Here is a 23,918-nt window from a genome sequence, read left to right on the forward strand (position 1 = left end):
GAGTAACTATTACTATACGTCTAAATAAGATGTATAAATGTACATTTAAATAGTTTATTAATTATTTACTTACACTTCCTAAATGATCATATGAACCACCGACAAACAGATCTACTTCTTGTTGGTTCACCAAAAACTGTAGCTCATTTCTGTCTTGACAATGTTAACATTGCTGGAGCCTTGGTTAAAAACCTGGGTATAGTCTTTGACTCATCACTTTCCTTCCTTCCACACATCTCTTCACTTAAGTCTGCCTTCTTTCACATCCGTAATATTGCACATTTACGTCCCTTCTTAAATATCAATGACGCTGAGACACTGGTTCATGCCTTCATTACTTCCCGACTCAACTATTGTAATTCTCTTTTCTCTGGTTTACCAAACACAACAATTAATAAGCTCCAATATATTCAGAACTCTGCAGCTAGGGTTCTCACTTACTCAAAGAAATCTTCTCACATTACTCCCATTCTACACAGACTCCATTGGCTACCCGTTCGTTTTTGTATTCAATACAAAATACTCCTCATCACATTCAAAACACTTAATGGTCTTGCCCCCCAGTATATTTCTGATCTCATTCATACCTACTCTCCTGTGCGCATATTAAGATCTTCTGATACTGGTCTTTTGTTGATTCCATGTCAGCTAGCATCATTTGGTGGTCGGGCATTTTGCATCTCTGCCCCCACACTCTGGAACACATTCGTGATCTCTCATCATTACATGATTTCAAAACCCACCTTAAAACATATCTTTTCTTGTTTTTCTGACCTCTGACTGTATGATGTTATGTGTTATGCATTTTATGTTTTCATATTGTTTTTCTGTCTGCCGTCATATTTATGTGTTACAATATTGTAAAGCGACCTTGAGTTTGCAGAACGGTGCTATATAAAATAAACTTATTATTATTATTATTATTATATCAGTTCTAGCGTTGCTAATTTGACATTTTAAGCCATTCATCATCAAACTAAAATACTGTCAACCAAACATAAGTTACACTGCTCAGATTGGCAAATATATTTGTATTATGGCTGAATGAGCGAGATGAGCCCAATGCCATTTCAGTTTCACTTTAAATAAACTCATTTTGGCTTGACGTTTGTTGTTTATAATGAATGCTTAATTTGTGTTTTATTTTATAGTTAAATATATAACTGATAGCTACTCACTTTTCATTCTTGTTCTGTTCTAAATAACATTAAATTTAAAGGATTTGTTGTGGAGTGAGGGGAAAATTGCCTATGTTATAGTGTTTATAATGTTTGTAAAGGTTTCATTTTATTTACCGGTATTGAATATACATTTAAATGAATGTAATTATTTAAAATTACGAGGTTAATGGCTGTTTTTGGAGTAAGATCAATTTTTCTTTCATGAGATTTCTTCCTCTTCTTCTTGGCCAGTATATGTTTCTCCATGTCATAAGCTCTAGGGGCGAGGCTTCTAAACCCTGAATGTTTAGGGGCGTAATATTTAAATGATGATTGTTTTCAGCCACCACATTTATCAATGTACAATCATTCGTACGATGGGATTGGCAGCATATGAATGTTTGATGAATCACATGTTAACCCTGTCGTAAGATGATTTCTGCTCTCGGATCTGCACTCGTTTCTACATTAGATTGATAAATGAGGCCCAATATGTGTGGGAACACACATGGAAACTAAAAACTTAGCAGCAGTGAGGCTCTTCAGGACCAGGAATGAGGAAGCTGTTTTACACACGTCACTCAAACACAGAACCAGGAAACAGGAATCACATGAGTTCAGAGTTACCTGAGTGTAGTTGAGCTGCTGTGTTTGTGTCTCTGTGTTCATGCTGTAAAATGGCAGAAGCCAGAATTTCTCAGGATGAGTTCATGTGTTCAGTGTGTCTGGATCTCCTGAAGGATCCAGTGGCCATTCCCTGTGGACACAGTTACTGTAAGATCTGTATTACAGGCTGCTGGGATCAGGAGGATCAGATGAGAGTCTACAGCTGCCCTCAGTGCAGACAGACCTTCAGTCCAAGACCTGCTTTAGGTAAAAACACCATTCTGGCTGAACTGGTGGAGAAACTGAAGAAGATTAAACTTCCTGCTGACTGTTACGCTGGAGCTGGAGATGTGCCATGTGACGTCTGTACTGGAAGAAAACACAAAGCCATCAAGTCCTGTCTGGTGTGTCTGGAGTCTTACTGTCAAACTCATTTTGACCGTCATGAGGAATTTCACTCACGTAAGCCACATAAAGTGACTGAAGCCACTGGACGACTGCAGGAGATGATCTGCCCGAAACACGACAAGATCCTTGAGGTTTTCTGCCGCACTGATCAGAAGTGTATATGTCTGCTGTGTACGATGTATGAACATAAAAACCACGACACTGTATCAGCTGCAGCACAGAGGACAGAGAAACAGGTATGAACTTTGTACTGGCTTCGTACCCAGCAAGCTAAACACTATTGAATAACAAGTCTTGACACCAGGAAGGCGTCGTTCAGATGATTTACTGAGTAAAATGTGTAAAACTGTAAAGTAAAAAGATTGGACTCAACATTTTTCACATTTATTTATACAATTATTATTCAACATGAGATAATCATGCAAAATGTTTACACAATGTACATACTGTATACTGAGAGATAAATGTTTAATAAAACCTTAAGCAGTGCAAATATTTTATATGAACAGAACTATGAATTTCACAATGATGTATTATGAAAACAATTATTTATACCTGTAATCCTTCATAAACATACATAATAGCATAAATCAATAATAATAAGTAATTAACTTTACTTACAGGCAGTGTCTCTTGTTAAGTGTTGTTAATATGGTGGAATGACACGCTGTTCTTCAGAAACTGAATAACATAAATTTAAGCGGTAGAATATAAAATGACCAGTAGGGGGAGCAAAAATTCTAAAACAACCAGAGCCATCATTTAACGTCTGAACACTGTTTCAGTTTCAGTTTCCGAAAATCGCATTCCTCTCTATGCCAGCGTGTTCCACTCAATCGCTCACAGCCCATGTTGACATGCATGAGCCAGTGAAGTTTGATGTTATTGACGTATCACCACATTTGATTTGGGCTCTAGAAACAGAGACATTATTCAGAATATCTTCTTTTGTGTTCTGCAAGAGAAAATCATACAAGTTTGTAAAGACATGAGGATGAGTAAACAATGAAAGAATTTACATTTCTGGGTGAACTATCCATATAAAACTAGACATTGATGAAATAATGCTGACACTTATGGTTGAAACTATAAACTTACCATACAAGATCTTTAACCCTCAATCTCAGCACTTCACTGATACTGGATTCATATCTGTTTACTTGATTTATGTGATGTTTCTCCTGTCATTGGTTTGTCCTTTAGCACCAGCTGAAGGAGACGCAGAGGTCGTTCCAGCAGAGGATCCAGCAGAGAGAGAAAGATCTTCAGCAGCTGAGAGAGGCTGTGGAGTCTCATAAGGTGAGTCTGGAGAAGAAGAGAAGTTTGAGAAGTCTCAGTCAGGACTCACTGAAGCCACTGTGTGATTGTGATGTGTGTCCTAACAGCGCTCTGCACAGACAGCAGTGGAGGACAGTGAGAGGATCTTCACTGAGCTCATCCGCTCCATTGAGAGAAGCCGCTCTGAGGCCACACAGCGGATCAGAGATCAGGAAAAGACTGCAGTGAGTCGAGCTGAAGGACGACTGGAGCGACTGGAGCAGGAGATCAATGATCTGAGGAGGAGAGACGCTGAGCTGGAGCAGCTTTCACACACACAGGATCACATCCATTTCCTGCAGGTAACAGAGATCTAGAAGGACAGGATCATAGTGGACTTGAGCAAGAGACTCACAGAGAAACATTTCATGAGAGCAGAATGAGCCGTTGACTGAAGTGTTGATCTGTGTGTTCGGTTATTATATAATCATCAGTCAGACTCTCATCTGATCTTCTTCTTTTGAAAGAGACGCACTTACAAACGCAGTTCAGCTCTGGAAATTGCTTCATTTTTCTGAAAGATATATTGAGTTTCCAGACTGCAAACAGTTTAAAACTTCACTAATATTTAAACACATTAATGAATTTGGCTGTATATTAGTGATGCTTCAGCATATTTAAAACACAAAACCTGACCTTGGGATCGTGTCCTAAGAGTCCTTGTGAATTTCAGAGCCACGAACTGCTCAAAAGTTATAAATAATGGTCAATCTACTCATTGCCTTTGAACTGCTTTTCCTGATCAAATCTACTCAACCCTGTCATGTGACTCCATTGATGAACTTGATCTGTTACATTTATGTTATTGGCAGATGTTTGATCATCAAGTGTTTTCCTAGAAAGTTCACATATAGTGTAAGTGTCAAACACTAGAACTTACAGCTCTAACATGATATAATGAATATGAGAAGAATGAATCTGATGCTGTGAAAGTGCTGGATTGAGGAGAGTTACTAAAGATCAACAAGAGCTGCTCAAATCTGACAGTAGTGCAGGTTATTGTCTGAAGTGTGGAGGTGATGAGCTTTGATTTCTGTTTTCTGTAGAGTTTCCAGTCTCTCTCAGCTCCTCCTGAATCTACAGACGTAAATGACGATCCCTTCAGTTCTCTCTCCTCTTTTGATGGAGTGAGAGAATCTGTCCGTCAGCTGAGAGACAAACTGGAGGATTTCTGCAAAGAGGAGCTGAAGAAGATCTCTGACAGAGGTAAAGTCCTGGAGATTCATCTGCTCTCAGAAATGATCCTCCATCATCTCATATCATGTAGAAGATCATATTAGAAATGTCTTAGGAACGGATGCAGGGATCATTTTCTCTTGACATGATAATCACACTCTTCATGTCTGTTGATTTCCACAGTCACTTTCACCAACATTGTTCCCAGAACCAGGAACGACTTCCTACAATGTAAGTCACTAAGAAAACAAGCAGAGAAACTCAAAGTGTATTCATGTTCTTCCTGTAGAAGGTGAAAGAAAACATGACAGAAGAGTTTTGTAGTTGAGCATTTCTCAACGGGGTGTTCAGAGAATATCGGTGGTGCTGGAATATATCTTCAAAAGGGGGTGTTGAGGAGTTCTTGGGAGGCGTTTGTTTAAGGTGTGTATATGTGAAAGATTTGCAAGATGAAACTTGTAATTACTTGCAAAAGAAAGTAATTTTTTTTTGCTGATTGGCTGCAGTAATATACGTAATTAAGCTTTCAGCACCAAATTTCTAAAGCCTTTATTTAAAACTGCAGTCCGTAACTTTTTTGGGTTAAAAATGATGCAAAATCAAATTTTTTAGCAAATACATAACCAGCCAGTGTTCAAAACTATCTCCTTACCTTAGCCCGATTCACAATGGTAAGCTTGTAATAAGTAAGGGGTACATCCATCCGGTTGCAAAGCATTTAAGGGATACAGTACAGTCACAGCTTATTAAACAGCATTTCGCCACATAAATAATTATGGGGACAAGAGATATTGATCTGAGATAAAACTGTTTTAAAATCGTATCTATTTGTTATCTTATAATCCATTACAGTGAACAAAACAATAGTCACAAAATGGCAGCAGCTGCGTTTGTATGAAACAAGAGAGAGTGAGTCACGATACTGGATGACATAATTAAATAAATGTACACAAAATATTCACTTGACTGAGTTTTAGTATTTTATTGGCTCACCAAACGCAAAACTTCGAGGAAGAAAAGCCATTCCTAGCAAGTGTATAGCGTAGGTGACTTCAGTAACCTGGATGAGCCTGTGTTAAGTGTTTTCAGCGGTTGTTATCTAAGAATAACATACCATGGCAATATGTTATTTCTTTTTTATCTTGGGGAAACTAAAGATAATGATATTTAAATTATCTAGTCAAATCTGTTATGTGGCATTTAATTACATGCTTTTTAAATGTTATATAAGTGAATAGTAATAATAATATCATTAATAATAATTAACAATAATAAAATACACCAAAAAATATATTATAAATAAAAATAAATAATATATAATATACACCACCGATCAAAAGTTTGGGGTCTGCAATATTGTTTAATATCAGTGATTTTAAAGAACCTTTTCTATTTGAAAATATTTAAAAACTGTAAAATAAAAATGTGGAGTGTGTGGAGGTGTTTTTTATCTGGAAGTTTTGATGAACAGAAGGATTGAAATAAAAAGATTTGAGATGGAATAAACTCATGACTTTAACAAAGATGTGAATCAGGACAGCACTAAACTGGGGATTCAATATATTCTTCAAAATCAGGAAATCTTCTAAAACTAATGAATAAATATGATTATTTTTCACTGAAAGCCAATTAAAAACATTCATTCAAGATTTAGAGGTAAAATCACAGTAATAAAATAACTTTTCAAGAGTTTCAGGAAAGTAATTAACTGAAAACTCTTGTGGGAAAATTCCACTATGTATTTATCCTAAACAGGATTTTGTATCAAGTCTCTTTAAACTTTGGAGCGACAGATAGAAATTTAAAGAGAGCTCAAGATCGCCAAAGTCTACAGCACTGAAAATCACCAACAATAGACATACAATGCTTAAAAACTTTATAAATCAAATTATTACACTTATTGTTGAATCATTTTAATGGATCCTTGCTGAATTAAAGTATCAGTTTCTTTTAAAAAGAATCACACTGACCTCAAACATTTGAATGGTGTAAATATAATAATAGGCCCAATTATAATAAACACAGAAAAATAACATTAATATTCAGGGAAGACTGATTAGACCGGCCCAAAAAAGGTTGAGATCCACTGATGTAAATGATGATTTTCACAGGATATCTGGTAAACTGTACTGAGACACTGATGATATATTGAACATGAAGAGTTCAGAAACATTAAAAGATCAGATTCATAATTCCTGATTCTGATGTGTTTTATCTCCATCAGTTTCCCATCAGCTCAATCTGGATCTGAACACAGTGAATAATCTCCTCCGTCTGTCTAAGAGGAACAGAGTCATTACTGGCACTGACACAGTCCAGCCGTATCCTGATCATCCAGACAGATTTGATCAGTGGGCGCAGGTGTTGTGTCGAGAGAGTGTGTGTGGACGCTGTTACTGGGAGATTGAGTGGAGTAGTGATGGTGTGTATGGTGTGTCTATATCAGTGTCATATAAGAGCATCAGCAGGAAGGGATTGGGTAAAGAGTGTGTGTTTGGAGGTAATGATCAGTCCTGGAGTTTGATCTGCTCTTCCTCCAGTTATTCATTCAGACACAATAACATAAAGACTAAACTCCCAGTAAAGTCCATCAGCAGGAGAATAGGAGTGTATGTGGATCACAGTGCAGGAACTCTGTCCTTCTACAGCGTCTCTGGAGACACAATGAGCCTCATCCACACAGTCCAGACCACATTCACTCAACCGCTCTATCCTGGGTTTAATGTTGGTCCTGGATCATCAGTGAAACTGTGTTGATGAATCAGAATAGACTGTAGAGAGATTCTACCCATAATGCTTTGAGCTGCATGATGAATCAGATGTTATCCTCATAAGACCTGGGAAAAAATGTTTTTTTTAATTTAGTATTTAGTCCAGTATTTTTTTAATGTCATTTCATTGTTTAAAGTATAAGGAACTAATTCAATTTTTTTATTATTTATTTATTTATTTTTTAATTAAAATTATATTATATTATATTTTATTCATATTTTATGCTGCATATTTTAACTGGACTTTTTTACTTTTTCACTGTTGCTGCGGGTTTTGCAACTCAGCGGGTTGAAACGACTGCACTAACGTGATATTTAGCAAACAGAATGCTATTTTTACCGGGATACCCCACGGAACACGAGTGGGCTAGTTTTGGACTAGTTTTGAAAAGCAATTGAGTGGATTTTGTGGTAAAAAACCTGGCAACCCCGTTTGTATCGTTCTTTTGCACATGCAGGTCAATTCAGAGCCATGATCTGTTCACACTGGAAATCTGGGGCCGTACCATGGGTGCAGCAGGCACAATGATATTACGCAGCGCCTGTGACCCCCTGCTTGCCCAGGGAGCGTGCCTTGCAACCATGGAGACATTTGTGAGAGACGCTGTGTAATATCATTGCGCCTGCTGCACCCATGGTACGGCAGCAAATTTCCTTGATTATTATGCCAGAATGAGAGTATAGTTCCATATTGGCCTAGAAAATCACAACTTTTCATTTTCTGTCGGTTCTTAGTACACAATGTAACTACAGAAGAGTCTAGTTTTAAATAAGAGAAATACTGAAACTCATTGGTCATTTTTGAGTGAGATGCTAACGGTCTAATCAGATTCAATGAACTATGCTAAGCTATGCTAAAAGTGGTACCGCCAGACCCGGAGATCAGCTGAATGGATTCAAAAACGGTAAAACTCAACTGTTTAACTCTAGGGGAGTTGGAAAATGAGCCTATTTTCAAAAAAAGTGGAGTGTTCCTTTAAGTATAAAAGCAAGTTATCAAATTTCTTAAAGCTAAGAACCACTCTTTCTCTCCCAGTTATTTAAGACAGCTCGAGAGGTCTCTCAAGTGGTTAGGAGTTGCCAGTACGGGCTTGTGATGGCACTGAGGCAGACAAATCTTTCAGGGGAGCAAGAATGTTTTTGAAATGTTTGACGACGAGCAGTTACAGTTAACTTGTTCGACTAATTCAGCAAGCAGTAGCGCTTCTTCCTCCCACCAGTTTGGTTTTCTTTTGGAATCCATAGTGGCTGGTTATATCATAAAATTTAGACTACATATAGGCATATCAGTTAACAGCACACCGGTTGCAATTAAAACATTGTGGAAAATTCTCAGAGGCTTGATGAATACGGACCCAGAGCCTAACAACTCTGTGAAAAGATAAAAACAAGTATTGAGTCAAATCATCATGAGTTCAATCCAGATAACTCGGAAATATATTAGGTATGAAAGAAGGAAAACTGTAAGCTGAACTCTGAAATCAGTCCAGATGAATCCCATCATTACTGTAAATGTCAGAATTGTTGGAGTTTCTTTGTTCAGTGGTTCATGCTGCTTGTCCTGATCTAGAAAGCATCCTGACATGATAAAACCATGTCTTTCTACATGAACTGTGGTAATACCATGGTCTGAATTCATCATGTAGTGTTGTGGTGAATAATGTCAGTGTTTTCTTTCTATATCTGTCATGTGATCGTCCCGCTGCTGCTCTCAGTGCTGTAATGAACACAAATAATTCAGGCAACACTTTAGAATACTGTTCCATCATTAATGAATAACTACACAGGCACAAATGAGTAATGCATTATGAACACTCTAGTAACTGCTATCAACTAACAAGAAACTCTGATTAGCAAATTAGTAGTAGTTCACTATTATTTTTTAGCTCCCAGAGAATTACTACTATATACAGGTTCATAATTAATATGAATTATGCATAATGTATAATTAATTCTAATGTGAAGGTCATGGTAACCCACTAGTAATGACTGAAGTATTACCAAATACTTCAGAAGGAATTACTAATTATTTGGATCAGTTTCATTTGTTCTATTGTGTGTAATCCATTTTTTCGCTCTTATTTTTTAATATCTATATTGTGATATATCGTTACTGTTATCGTTATTTTAATTAAAATGTCTTATATCTTAAGGTTTTGATCATATTGCCGACCCAAAAATGACACATAATATGAACTCTGCTTTATTAAGTCATACACTCGTGCACACTGCGCAGTCTTCACACGAACGAGCGCTTCAATCGATCTCTTAACGCTGTTGCAGAGAATTATGTTCCGGTGAAATCGCAAAACAAAATACACATAAATGTGTCCCTGCTCTTGATGTACAATCACTGATGAACATTTTTGGTTTTAATAAGAAAAAAATAAAATACATTATATACTTGGGTGGATTAGAACCTCTGGCACGCTGAGCAAAAATTCTACCATTGGTCCATCAGGACAGTCTACCAATGCATGCGGATCCACATATTTATTGACTAATGTAAATACTCATGAGACTAATTGTATTATAATAGATGTAAGGATGAAACTATCACATTAAACATGAGGTCTATGTCAATAAATTTTGTGCATTTATTATTGTAATAATACAATTACAATACACCCCCCGACCACACACATTCCTGTCACACCCACTTTACCAAAGTTACGCCACTGGATTTAGTGTTATCAGCTATATCAGCAATATGAAGAAACTTAAAGGAACACTCCACTTTTTTTGAAAATAGGCTCATTTTCCAACTCCCCTAGAGTTACACAGTTGAGTTTTACCGTTTTCGAATCCATTCAGCCGATCTCCGGGTCTGGCGGTACCACTTTTAGCATAGCTTAGCATAGTTCATTGAATCTGATTAGACCGTTAGCATCTCGCTCAAAAATGACCAAAGAGTTTCAATATTTTTCCTATTTAAAACTTGACTCTTCTGTAGTTACATTGTGTACTAAGACTGACGGAAAATGAAAAGTTGTGATTTTCTAGTCCGATATGGCTAGGAACTATACTCTCATTCTGGCATAATAATCAAGGAACTTTGCTGCCGTACCATGGCTGCAGCAGGCGCAATGATATTACGCAGCGCCTGTGACCCGCTGCTTGCACAGGGAGCGTGCCTTGCAACCATGGAGACATTTGTGAGAGACGCTGCGTAATATCATTGCGCCTGCTGCACCCATGGTACAGTCTTAGTACACAATGTAACTACAGAAGAGTCAAGTTTTAAATAGGAAAAATATCGAAACTCTTTGGTCATTTTTGAGCAAGATGCTAACGGTCTAATCAGATTCAATGAACTATGCTAAGCTATGCTAAAAGTGTAACTCTAGGGGAGTTGGAAAATGAGCCTATTTTCAAAAAAAGTGGAGTGTTCCTTTAAGAGCATCATATGATACAATGTCATCTATACGATGACATTGTATCTTACTCGTTGTCCGTGTGGTCTTACCTATGCAGGTAAGACTTCTAGATCATTATGCATGCCAGGCTTGGGAGTGTTACTTTAAAAATGTATTCCGTTACAGTTACAAATTACTTCATAAAAAAGTATTCAGTAATGTAATCCAAGTACCACAATATGAAAGTAATGTAATCTGATTACTTTTGGATTACTTCAAGGTCACATAGGCCTATATAAAGAAAGAAAGAAAGAAAGAAAGAAAGGGGTCAACTTCACTGTAAATAAATTGCATTTATAAATTTAATTTTAATTATTTCTTTTCAATTTTTGCATGTTTTTAAATGTTACACGTTCTATACTTTTGAATGGGTCTCAACTTATCTGTTGCAATATTATTGTCGTTGTTGTTGTTTAGAGCTTAAAAATATAAAAGTGACATCAGATCAAAACCAAACTGAACAAGCTCGGACATTTCTGTTCATGTTTGTTCTGCTTTAATTTTAATGTTTAGCATTTGGGTTACTTTTAAAACCTATTAAAACTGCAGTAATGACTCATTTCCACAACTTGGGAATACACAGCCCTGCATATACAGGTGCTGGTCATATAATTAGAATATCATCAAAAAGTTGATTTATTTCACTAATTCCATTCAAAAAGTGAAACTTGTATATTATATTCATTCATTACACACAGACTGATATATTTCAAATGTTTATTTCTTTTAATTTTGATGATTATAACTGACAACTAAGGAAAATCCCAAATTCAGTATCTCAGAAAATTAGAATATTACTAATGACCAATACAAAGAAAGTATTTTTAGAAATCTTGGCCAACTGAAAAGTATGAACATGAAAAGTATGAGCATGTACAGCACTCATTACTTAGTTGGGGCTCCTTTTGCCTGAATTACTGCAGCAATGCGGCGTGGCATGGAGTCGATCAGTCTGTGGCACTGCTCAGGTGTTATTAGAGCCCAGGTTGCTCTGATAGTGGCCTTCAGCTCTTCCGCATTGTTGGGTCTGGCATATCACATCGTCCTCTTCACAATACCCCATAGATTTTCTATGGGGTTAAGGTCAGGTGAGTTTGCTGGCCAATTAAGAACAGGGATACCATGGTCCTTAAACCAGGTACTGGTAGCTTTGGCACTGTGTGCAGGTGCCAAGTCCTGTTGGAAAATGAAATCTGCATCTCCATAAAGTTGGTCAGCAGCAGGAAGCATGAAGTGCTCTAAAACTTCCTGGTATATGGCTGCGTTGACCTTGGACCTCAGAAAACACAGTTGACCAACACCAGCAGATGACATGGCACCCCAAACCATCACTGACCGTGGAAACTTTACACTGGACCTCAAGCAACGTGGATTGTGTGCCTCTCCTCTCTTCCTCCAGACTCTGGGACCTTGATTTCCAAAGGAAATGCAAAATTTACTTTCATCAGAGAACATAACTTTGGACCACTCAGCAGCAGTCCAGTCCTTTTTGTCTTTAGCCCAGGCGAGACGTTTCTGACGCTGTCTGTTGTTCAAGAGTGGCTTGACACGACAGCTGAAACCCATGTCTTGCATACGTCTGTGCGTAGTGGTTCTTGAAGCACTGACTCCAGCTGCAGTCCACTCTTTGTGAATCTCCCCCACATTTTTGAATGGGTTTTGTTTCACAATCCTCTCCAGGGTGCGGTTATCCCTATTGCTTGTACACTTTTATCTACCATATCTTTTCCTTCCCTTCGCCTCTCTATTAATGTGCTTGGACACAGAGCTCTGTGAACAGCCAGCCTCTTTTGCAATGACCTTTTGTGTCTTGCCCTCCTTGTGCAAGGGGTCAATGGTCGTCTTTTGGACAACTGTCAAGTCAGCAGTCTTCCCCATGATTGTGTAGCCTACAGAACTAGACTGAGAGACCATTTAAAGGCCTTTGCAGGTGTTTTGAGTTAATTAGCTGATTAGAGTGTGGCACTAGGTGTCTTCAAAGTTGAACCTTTTCACAATATTCTAATTTTCTGAGATACTGAATTTGGGATTTTCCTTAGTTGTCAGTTATAATCATCAAAATTAAAAGAAATAAACATTTGAAATATATCAGTCTGTGTGTAATGAATGAATATAATATACAAGTTTCACTTTTTGAATGGAATTAGTGAAATAAATCAACTTTTTGATGATATTCTAATTATATGACCAGCACCTGTATATATGTAAAGGGCTATACAGACATCTAGTGGCTACATTGTGGTATTACAGACTATTTTTAGTCCTTTGATAAAGAAAGTGTTTTCGTAGCTGGAAGGCAGAGTTTGCACTGTACAACCATGTTGTTTGCGTTTTCTTCTTTGAAAACAAAATAGAAGCAAAATTTCCATGAATTGAAAGTGTTGTTCCCCGCGGGCAGCATCGTTTCAACTAGCAGCAGTGATTCGATATGCGTCTGAGGAGATTGCAGACGGGTGTTATTTGCGCATGCACCAGCGGGTGGCTCACACGAGTCATCACTGGCAACAGAACCAAGAAATACTGTAGAATCAAGAAGCGCTTAATGTGTTATTATGGCAAAATAATGATTTATTTAGTTTTAAATGAAACCATTGTAATCCTGATAGTATCCCCCCTTTTTTCAGAATCTGATTACTACATTTTTTTGACATAACTGTAACGAATTACAGTTACTGGATTTTTGTATCCAGATTACGTAACGCCGTTACATGTATTGCGTTACTCCCCAACCCTGACGCATGCGTCTAAGTGAACATCGTAGTAATATTATGATCATAGTTAGTGCCTTACAATATATTGGCATAGAGAGGGTGCAAAAACCGTCAAGAGGAGGAGATTTTGAGAGGAAATTATTACAACACGAATGTTTTTGGATTTATACTTGAAATACTTTGTTGCTATTTTGGTTGAATGAAGATTTGATCTTAAACCTTTTTTTATAGGATTGTGTAATTTTCTTTATCCATTTTTTGTTTTTCAAAATTTTGTATTATGTTTAGCAATTTGGTTTGGATATTTTGTGAATATTTTATGATTGACAATTTGCATTTTGAGTATTTTTTTTTTTTTTTTTGTATTCTTAATTATTTTTGTGTGCGATAATACTTATACACTTGATTGAACATGATTGTGATTGAGCACTTAATTAATGTGATCACCTGTTGTCCATAAAGAGTTGTGTTGTGTCACTAAGTTTGTGCCTGATGAAGACCAGTTGATCGAAACGTTTCAGTTTATATAGTAAATATTTTAAGGAGCAGTTACATCAGTGTCCGGACCATTTGTTTTATTTCTTGCTTCAGTCTACCTACTACTCACCAGAGAACTTGCCTGCTGATCCAGATTTGTCTTCTGTCATCTCTTCCCCTCTTCATTCTCCTTGGATACTTTGCCAGCCATCACCACCTTCACCGCACCTGTACTAAAAGCCTGCATTAACTTCAGTTGAGTCCACCAGCATCATTTTTCTGTGTATGTTCACCTATCCTGTTTGCATCCCCCTCTGATTCCCTTGTCTCTGCAAATAAAGACTTGTTAATTGGTACTCACCTTGTCTGTGTCTTTCTGTGTATGACAAACGGAGCCTGTTACCTCAAAAAAGGCGCAGTGCTTTCTGCAATTGGGTCGGATCGAGGTCAGGTCATGTTCACATCTCAAACAAACCGTACCAGAGTTCGTTTGGAACCAGACCGAGACCAACTCTTCAGCTGGGTCTCGGTGCGGTTGTTTGGTCCGCACCCTAGTTGCTGTATTCACACCTGCCCAAAAGATCCACACCAAGGAGGGAAACGAACTTGAGTTCGATTCAATCGAGCCAAACAAGACTGATGTGAATACACCCCTAAAAAAATTTATTTTAAACTTGTAAACCACATTTGTAGTTATTTGCATATTAATATTGTAATATCTGGTATAAATGGTTCCTGCACCCAAACATTACAGTTTTGCCTATTAGACAAAATCTCACACTCTTTCATTGGCAGTTCTTAATATTCTCTTGAACAAGACACACACACGTCTGGTTCACCATACTTGTAGGGACTCTCCATAGACATAATGGTTTTTATACTGTACAAACCTAACCTTAAACCTACCCATCACAGTAAACTTTCTGCATTTTTTACATTTTCAAAAAAAAAAAAACATCATTTAGTATGTTTTTTTAATCCATTTCTCCCAATGTAGGGAGAATACACACACACACACACACACACACACACACACAGTATATGTATATAGAATGTAAATAGGACTTTTATTTTGGTCTGGTGATTTTGTCATAAGGCTGCGACGCGCTCCTGCATCTGTTGTGATTCGGCTGAAGAAAGGTTTGTGTTTTTACGCATTAAAGCCAATGCAAACTGTTCAGTCAATGTAATCGTTTTTACAAAGTATATACAAAAATTAATAATTATTGAAAATAACGTTGCAATGCTTTATTTAACATTAATTATTATTATTATTATTATTTATTATTTTTTTTTTTGAGAGTAAATCATATCCACTCATGAGTAACAGAAAAGCAGCGTCTCGTTTCCTCTCTAACGTGAATCAGTTTATCGGAAACACTAATTCAGGTACTGGAAAGAAGTGATGAGATAAAGTTAGTTTTTTGAAACTCCGAGTCAACTGAATCAATTGCTAAGTAAAATAATTAAGTGTAATTGATAATTAAATATTTAAATAATTAATCACCGCTGGTCAAAACAGTGTAAATGCAACGAGAACAACTTTTACTTATGTTTTCTTGAAAGTGTAATCTATTAAATGTTATGTAAAATAATAATAATAATTGAATATGAAATATAAATCATAAATATGAACTTACTGTATTAATTGTAAATATATTTTATTAATCAGGTAATTTAAGTTCATTAACTTTCACTCTGACTGACTCTCTCACCAGTGTTCTGAACTAGAGCTGATTGAGACACATCCATATATTTAGTTCGGATTTATTTTTCTTTTTTGTTAATTCTCATCTTAAACAGGACAAACACAGAAAAACTCCTGGTGAAGCGACCGAGATCCACGTGACACACTAATATAAATATGGTGTTTATTAAAGAGGAAAGTGAAGACATGAAGATTGAAGAAACATTCAGAGTGAAACATGAAGAAACTGAGGAACAAACAGGTTGGTTTCATTCTCAAAGATGAACTCAGTCATTTGATCCTTATTAAAATGCCCATCTCTACAAAAATGAAAGATATTTTTGAAGAGTGTCCTAAATAAAGGATCATAAAACCCCAAAACACAGGGTTTTTTTTTTGAGATGTGAACAGATATGTACAGGCTAATTTTACCAATTAGCAGAAACTGGTTATTTTTGCATTTTTCGGAGCAATTTCATTCTTTCGGCTTGAAAAGCAAAGTCGAAGCAACGTCACTGAATCTGAAGTAGAATGGTGTATCTGGAGATCGGCTGCCAGGGCTGGAGAGTTCTGAGCTCTTCTCTGCATTTATTCATAAGAAAGAAGCTCATTCGATCGAATCACTGCGAATCAGATCGCATTACAGCAGAGAATTCATGTTCATTCAATGTTGTATAATTTTCCCCACGATGCTGTCAGAGCTGGTTGATATGACCATTATCATATATTGACCATGTCTTGCAAGTATCGCAATGTCGATAATAAAATCAGTTACCAGATGATAAATTACAAATATATTTAACATAGTCCCGTAGTTATCATGCACATATTTATTCACATGCGATAGCATGAATGAAATATTAATTACTATAGGCTACAAAATAGGGGGAAAAAAATCTATTCTGGAATCACTTATTAAGGCCAGGAATCGAATAGGCCTACTCGTTATAAAATTAACATAATATATTCACGCAAATAATTAACAGATTAACAAAACGAAAGAAAAAACTGTGTGACAAATAGTAGCCTATATGCTGCCTGAGTTTTGATTTATTTTTGCGACGCTCTCCACACAAACGCTTTCAAGGAAAAGGAAACTGAGACGGAAGCGGTACCTGTGTTCTTTATTTTACAAAAACACAATGTTTTGTTGTATTGTGAGTGTACACAGATAAAATTGAGACTATTTACAGTTCATGTATGAATATAAACGATGGAGTATGTTAAAATGTTTTCACTGGTGTAAGGAAGCAGTTAAGTGATCGATTCAACGATTTTCCTCTTCCCTGTCAAGCTTGTACGCAGTTAATTCAGTGAAGGCAGTGCAGAGCTTCTGTGTTGTACATCAGAATACCAACTCTGTATTGGCCTGCTCCTGCGTCAGTATCAAATGCATGCGTCGTGCTGTTCTTTTGAACAGTTTATCAGATCTTAGATATACGACCCACCCCCACACCACTGAATTAGTCTTTCCTCTCTTATTAACTGTTTAGTTTGCATTCTCATTACTTGTGGAAGCTCGTTAAGTCACATTTGTATTGTGATTAGAGGGTACTCATTTTGTAGTAAATCTTGCCGCGTTGGAGCTTAGCCTACTTCTGCTGAGCACTGACTGCGTGTTTGTGTTGTACGTCTACACGCAAGTAGCCAGGCATATCATTATCAGGCATAACATTAGGACCACGTTCCTACTATTGTGTTGGTCTCGTTTTTGCTGCCAAAACAGCACTGACCCGTCGAGGCATGGACTCCATCAGACCTCCTGAAGGTGTGCTGTGGTATCTGGCACCAAGATGTTAGCAGCAGAGACTTGTTTGTTCAGCACATCCACAGATGCTCGATTAGATTGAGATCTGGGGAATTTGGATGCCAAGTCAACACCTCAAACTCGTTGTCGTGCTCCTCAAACCATTCCTGGACCATTTTTGATAATGCATTATCCTGCTGAAAGAGGCCACAGCCACCAGGGTATACCGTTTCCATGAAAGGGTGTACATGGTCTGCAACAATGCTTAGGTAGGTGGTACATGTAACATTCACATGGATGGCAGGACCCAAGGTTTCCCAGCAGAACATTGCCCAAAGCATCACACTGTTCCGCCGCCTAGTGCCATGTGTTCCCCAGGTAAGCAACGCACACGCACCTGGCCATCCACGTGATGTAAAAGAAAACGTGATTCATCAGACCAGGCCACCTTCTTCCATTGCTCCGTGGTCCAGTTCTGATGCTCACGTGCCCACTGTTGGTGCTTTCGGCGGTGGACAGGGGTCAGCATGGGCACCCTGACTGGTCTGCGGCTATGCAGCCCCATACGCAATGTATTCTTACACCTTTCTATCAGAACCAGCATTAACTTCTTGAGCAATTTGAGCTACAGTAGCTCATCTGTTGGATCGGACCACACGGGCCAGCCATCACAATTTGACCCTTGTCAAACTCGCTCAAATCCTTACGCTTGCCCATTTTTCCTGCTTCTAACACAACAACTTTGAGGACAAAATGTTCACTTGGTTTTGATGCTTTACATGTCAAATGTTTTGATGTCTGTTGCTTTGTGCCAATAAACTGGGGTTTACTATTTTTGTATTTTTTTCACCTTAGACCTGATGGCACTGAAAGAGGAGAGTGAAGTACTGAATGAAATGGAAGAGAAAAATCAATATAACAATCATCATGATTTTATTACTGGAGAAAAATATTTCAGTTGCTCACAGACTGAAGAAACTTCTTCACAAAAAATGGCTCAAGAGACAGAGACTAGAAGTAATTTCACATGCCCTCAGTGTGGAAAGAGTTTCAAACAGAAAGGACACTTTGAAGACCACATAAGAATTCACACTGGAGAGAAGCCTTTCACCTGCCCTCAGTGTGGAAAAAGTTTCAACCAAATAGGAAGCTTTAACAGACACGTGACAATTCACAATAGAGAGAAAACTTACACCTGCCCTCAGTGTGGAAAGAGTTTCCCTAAACACAGAAGCCTTGTAGTCCACATGAGAATTCACAATAGAGAGAAGACTTACACCTGCCAACAGTGTGGAAAGAGTTTAACTAAATACGGAAGCCTTGTTCACATGAGAGTTCACACTGGAGAGAAGCCCTACATCTGCCAACAGTGTGGAAAAGGTTTCATTCTTAAAGGAATCCTTAACAGGCACATGAGAATTCACAATGGAGAGAAGCCTTTTCACCTGCCAAAAGTGTGGAAAAAGATTCAACCCAAAATAATTGACACTGTATAGAGCCTTTTCACGTGCCAACAGTGTGGAATAAGTTTCACTCTTAAAGGAAACCTTTAAAGGCACATGAGATTTCACACTGGAGAGAAGCCTTACACCTGCAAACAGTGTGGAAGGAGTTTCAATCAGAAAGGACACTTTAAAGACCACCTGAGAAGCCATTTATATGTGGTCAGTGTGGAAAAACTTACAGATATAAAGAAACCTTAAAGTACCACATGAGTATTCATGTAGGAGAGAACTGTTTTATATGCCTTTAGTGACTACTTTTACATGTGCACCAATAAAGCGATTATTTCTCATAATCAGAGTAAGGTCTTAATCTCAGATGTCTTCACTCTTCACTCCAGTTTACATGAAATTTTCATTATTCTGATTGTTCGCTAATTAGTATGATTATACCACACTCACAGTATGCATGTTACCAACCATTGTTTTAATCTTCTCATCAAATTATGTTTTTTTTTTTTTGGTGATTATGGTTACTACGGTTATGAGCTTAGTCACATTACTTTAATTGAAGTATTGCGTTAACATGAGGTAAAGTTTAATCGCAATATTGCCAAAATCCCACTATAATCGCATAATGAGGGTGAAATTGCAAGCACAGTGAGACCATAGACGTCTCTCCAGGTGTCATGGTCTTTCTTGCCGCTCTGTGGCGTGACTGACCACTTCTTCTGCTTTACTAGTTACAACATGAAATAAACATAAATGAACATCTGAAGGTATGTTGAAAGATACAGTACAACTTACTGAAATCCGTATCATGTCACGTGTAATCGATCAATCAGTGTTTCAACCATGGAAAGGCGTCAATAAAACAGCTTGTAAAAATATATTTACCTCAGAAAAGCCAGTTCAATGTCCAAAAACTCATTAGTCAGCTACAATAATGAACCTAGAGAGGAGCTTTTTGCTAAATATAGGCACTATAGGCTATTGCATATTCATTGTATTTGTACTTAACATGTGCTTCAATATTGTATAAAACCATTTTTTGACATCCACCATTTAAATGGCCTATATAAAAAAAGGAGTAGAATCATAATTATGTCATTCAAATTTATTATAACATTATAAAAACTTCCTTATGTGTAATTTATATGTAAGTGTCAGGGTTTTGTCTTTGTCTGGTTTAAATTGAGTTGTTTTAAGTTAGCTTCTCTGTTCGTGTAGTTCAGTTAACCTCGTTTTCCAACTGTTTCTCTCCTAGGTTACAGATTTGATTAGAGTCCTTAGTTCAAGTGTGTCTTATTAATTAGTCTCATTTACTCTTTTGTTTCCTGTGTATATAAGCCCTCAGTTTCTGTCTGTTCTTGGTCTAGCTTTGTTTAATGTCCAGTGTGATGTGGAATGATTCTCCTTGATGTTTTTCCAGTTTATTGTTTGAATTATTCTATTAAAAGTCTCCAGAAGATATCTCCGTCATGTGCTTTGTTACAGCCACCTAGCGTGACAGTAAGTAGCTTACGAATCAATTATTTTTAACTTTTAAAATTATAATGATGTATCAACTGTGGTTCTCTAGGAGCAGGGTCGGAGACCACTGATTTATAGCATTAGCTGAGAGAGATTCTTTCTTTGAGGAAATTTGCCATGTACTGTACCTTGGCCCCAACTTAATCAATATTGAATCGAAGGTAATCAAATCGCAAGCTTCTGAATCGAAACCTAATCTAATTGTGAAATTTGTGTCAATCCCCAGCCCTAGTGTCAATAAATGTTTAGTTTTTTTTAACTTGAAGCAAATGTTGTCTTTTCCATTTATTTTCTTGTGCACCAGAATGCTGTTTACATGTTAAAATCACAAAAATGTTCTACTCTTGAGTTCTCAGGTCTGAGTATATCAAAACCAAAATGGCCTGCACCATGATGGTAGTTGAACAAATTCAGGATTAGTTTAGAGTTGACAAAACCAAACCACTCCAATCCGGCTTTGTTGGTACCATGATGCTGATCATCAACTTTCTCTTTCAACTCCGGCTTTGATCCTGTGTTTGTGGAGCACGTGCACATGAATGCATGACATCAGTGGTGAACAGCCAATCACATGTCTTCAACAGAAAGAAACTGTGATTCACTTCTTGCAAGAGAGCCAGACTGTAATGTCCATCAGCAGTAGAATAGGAGTGTATGTGGATCACAGTGCAGGAACTCTGTCCTTCTACAGCGTCTCTGGAGACACACTGAGCCTCATCCACACAGTCCAGACCACATTCACTCAACCGCTCTATCATCAGTGAAACTGTGTTGATGAATCAGAATAGACTGTAGAGAGATTCTACCCATAATGCTTTGAGCTCATGATGAATCAGTAACAGTGAGATGTTATAGAGTCTCTTATTTTCTCTTCATTACATTAATACTACAGCTGAACTTCTGTCAGTGAAATAACATGTCAGAATAAATGTGTGTAAAGAATCCTGTGAGTTTACCTTAAATTTACCTCATAAGAAGAATGTGATTGATATCCAGCGGAGGTAATCATTTGAAAAGCAAAACGCACTCACTTCATAACATCATAAGTGTTTGAAATAATTTTCATTTGGGATCTGAAGTGGCTTCTTATCACAGAATGAGGCAGACAGTATATCATTTTGAAGTATTCTAATAAATTAATGCAATGTTGATCAGAGTCGCATCATAAATATACTATTCTTATAAAAATATCCGAGATGGCTTGAAGAACACAGAGAAACCAAATACTCTTGCAGATTGTGTTTATTGTCTTAATATTTAATAAGTCAAAGTGTTTCTATCTTATTTTTTTTTCTTCTACAGTGATAGTTGTATTATGGATATCTTTGAACAGCATGTTATTTTACTTCTGTGAGGCACGTGGATTTTCTGCGCGAGGGCGCCCTCTGGCTTCCCGTATAAATTAAACATACATAACATTTATAATGATTTATAGTTATAGGCCGCCTGCTTTTTCCCCCCAAAAATAAAAGTTTTCTGTAAAGTAAAATTATTAAAATTATTATTACTGAACACCCTTTCTTTAAAATCCACCTTCCAAAAATTGCAGTCTGCTCTGATTGGTCAGCCAGTCCCAGTCTGTTGTGATTGGTCTACTGCTTAGAGTGTATGACTTACACTCATAATGATGATCAACAGGACTGAATGATTAGGCTCCTCCCAAATCTACATTTGTAGCTTCATTTTATGAGTTCACACTTACAAATAATCATAGTAAACAGTATGCGTAATAGTATGCATATTTGGCGTGCTGTCCGAGGAGAGGACTCCAAGCTCAGTATTTGGCCTGAACCCAGAGTACTCCCCCCATATTTCTGGTTAGAAGAGTAACCAGGTGAGTGTGAGGAGACGGTGTGGAAAAAATGGTCGAGGAATATGTGTGAGTCGACTGTGTTTATATATATATTATATATATATATATATATATATATATATATAAATACAGTTTGTATGTGTATTTGGCATGCTGTCCGAGGAGAGGACTCTGAGCTCGGTATTTGGCCCTAACCCAGAGTACTCACCAAAAACTGCAAACCAATGCAGGACAGCAGCCGGGAACATTACTGATGACCCCCAAAAATTGCAATGTGCAGGCTGATCGTGCTGTTTGGAAGGTTAAAAAACCGGGATATTTCTCCAACTTGTAATGAAGACATTACTGCTGATTCAGTGAAGGTGAGTTTAGGCAGTGCTGGACTCCTGTGGGAGCCGAGACGACATCACTGCTGCGGCAGTGGAGAAACTGGCCAGAAGAACAGAGCTCCTGCAGGAGCCGAGACAACATCACTGCTGTGGCAATGATAGAAATTTCCATTTTATTTGAATGGTGGTATTGCATTTAGTGGGATGGGCATCAGCGTTGCAGCGGACAGGGTGAACGGTGTTTTGCTTGTGGGACAGTGCTAGGAGGAAGAAAGGCAGGGACTGAGGCCTTTAGTGGAGGCAGCCTCACGCTCGGGTCAGGGGAGGGATGAGGTGGTTAAAAAAGAGGGAAACTGAGGAGAAAAATGAGGCACCTGGTTGAACTGTAGATCAAAGACAAAGGAGAGGTAGGGTGAGAGACGGTGGGATGAAATGGCTAAGACGGCTGAGCTTGCTCCACTAGTAGAGGCATCCTCACACTAGGAGGGCGGGCATTGTTGGATGGGCACTGGGGAAAGCCGTGGTGTGTGGTTAAGCAGAGGGAGGAGAAAAGTGGGGGATTTGGGGCATTGCCCAGGCTTGCTGCTTGCTGTGGCCTGAAGCCTGTTTTCTATCGCATGAATTGAAGATGCAAGAGTGAAGAGATGTGAGATGAAAGAGTGGCCTTGCGGGATTACTCTTATCATGAAGTTAAAGTAGCTCAGCGAAGATAGCATTTCCTGTTTAGAACAGTTTGGACTGTTTAGGAAGGTGGAAGCGAACAGAAATATCCTATTGATTCCTTGTGCCGTGAGGCTTGCAAATTAACTGTATTCAAGTAATACTGTATTAAAGCCCAGAAATTCAATGGACGTGGCTGGACCCATTGTTTTATCCAGGGTGATTGGAAACCTGAGCTCAGCGAAACTGTGCAGGGCTGAGAGATCGATTATTAAACTTTGTACATATTCTTATTTTCTCAGAAGAATCCAAAAATGCTTTATAACCTGCATATATTCACATCTGACATGATGGTTTGATACTGTAAACTACAGTACTAATTGTACTGTCATTGTTTGATGTTAAATGATCATCAAACAGCAAAGTACAGTCTGATTTAGATGATCGTTTGTTCTTTTAACTGTTGCTGGTTTGAGTCACACACACCTTCATTTAGTAAAGATCAAAAGAGACTCACTTGTAAAAGACAGAGCTTTGCATAATAAAAACGTGCACCTTGAATTTATTCAGTTGTGTTTAACAATCACTAAAGGATCACTAAAATTTACCATGAACGCTGTTTGATATTATTTATTTATTTATTTATTTATATTTATATTTATATT

The 23,918-nt window shown here is 37.7% G+C and overlaps 2 protein-coding genes across 2 annotated transcripts in view; both read left to right on the forward strand.

Moving 5' to 3' along the window:
- The window catches only part of LOC127511453 (uncharacterized), a 60,124-nt gene extending 48,658 nt beyond the window's left edge, over positions 1 to 11,466 (forward strand). The window contains exons 7-12 of the mRNA XM_051892265.1: positions 1,803 to 2,410; positions 3,378 to 3,473; positions 3,560 to 3,793; positions 4,538 to 4,697; positions 4,851 to 4,898; positions 6,892 to 11,466. Coding sequence (XP_051748225.1) covers positions 1,803 to 2,410; positions 3,378 to 3,473; positions 3,560 to 3,793; positions 4,538 to 4,697; positions 4,851 to 4,898; positions 6,892 to 7,424 — 1,679 coding nt within the window. The 3' untranslated portion in view covers positions 7,425 to 11,466. The remainder of the gene's footprint in view (positions 1 to 1,802; positions 2,411 to 3,377; positions 3,474 to 3,559; positions 3,794 to 4,537; positions 4,698 to 4,850; positions 4,899 to 6,891) is intronic.
- The window catches only part of LOC127511452 (uncharacterized), a 332,174-nt gene that overhangs the window by 260,710 nt on the left and 47,546 nt on the right, over positions 1 to 23,918 (forward strand). The window contains exon 16 of the mRNA XM_051892264.1: positions 18,857 to 21,369. The gene's annotated coding sequence lies outside the window, so the exon portion shown is untranslated. The remainder of the gene's footprint in view (positions 1 to 18,856; positions 21,370 to 23,918) is intronic.

This window comes from Ctenopharyngodon idella, chromosome 4, assembly GCF_019924925.1.
Source record: "Ctenopharyngodon idella isolate HZGC_01 chromosome 4, HZGC01, whole genome shotgun sequence".
NCBI classification, from domain to species: domain Eukaryota; kingdom Metazoa; phylum Chordata; class Actinopteri; order Cypriniformes; family Xenocyprididae; genus Ctenopharyngodon; species Ctenopharyngodon idella.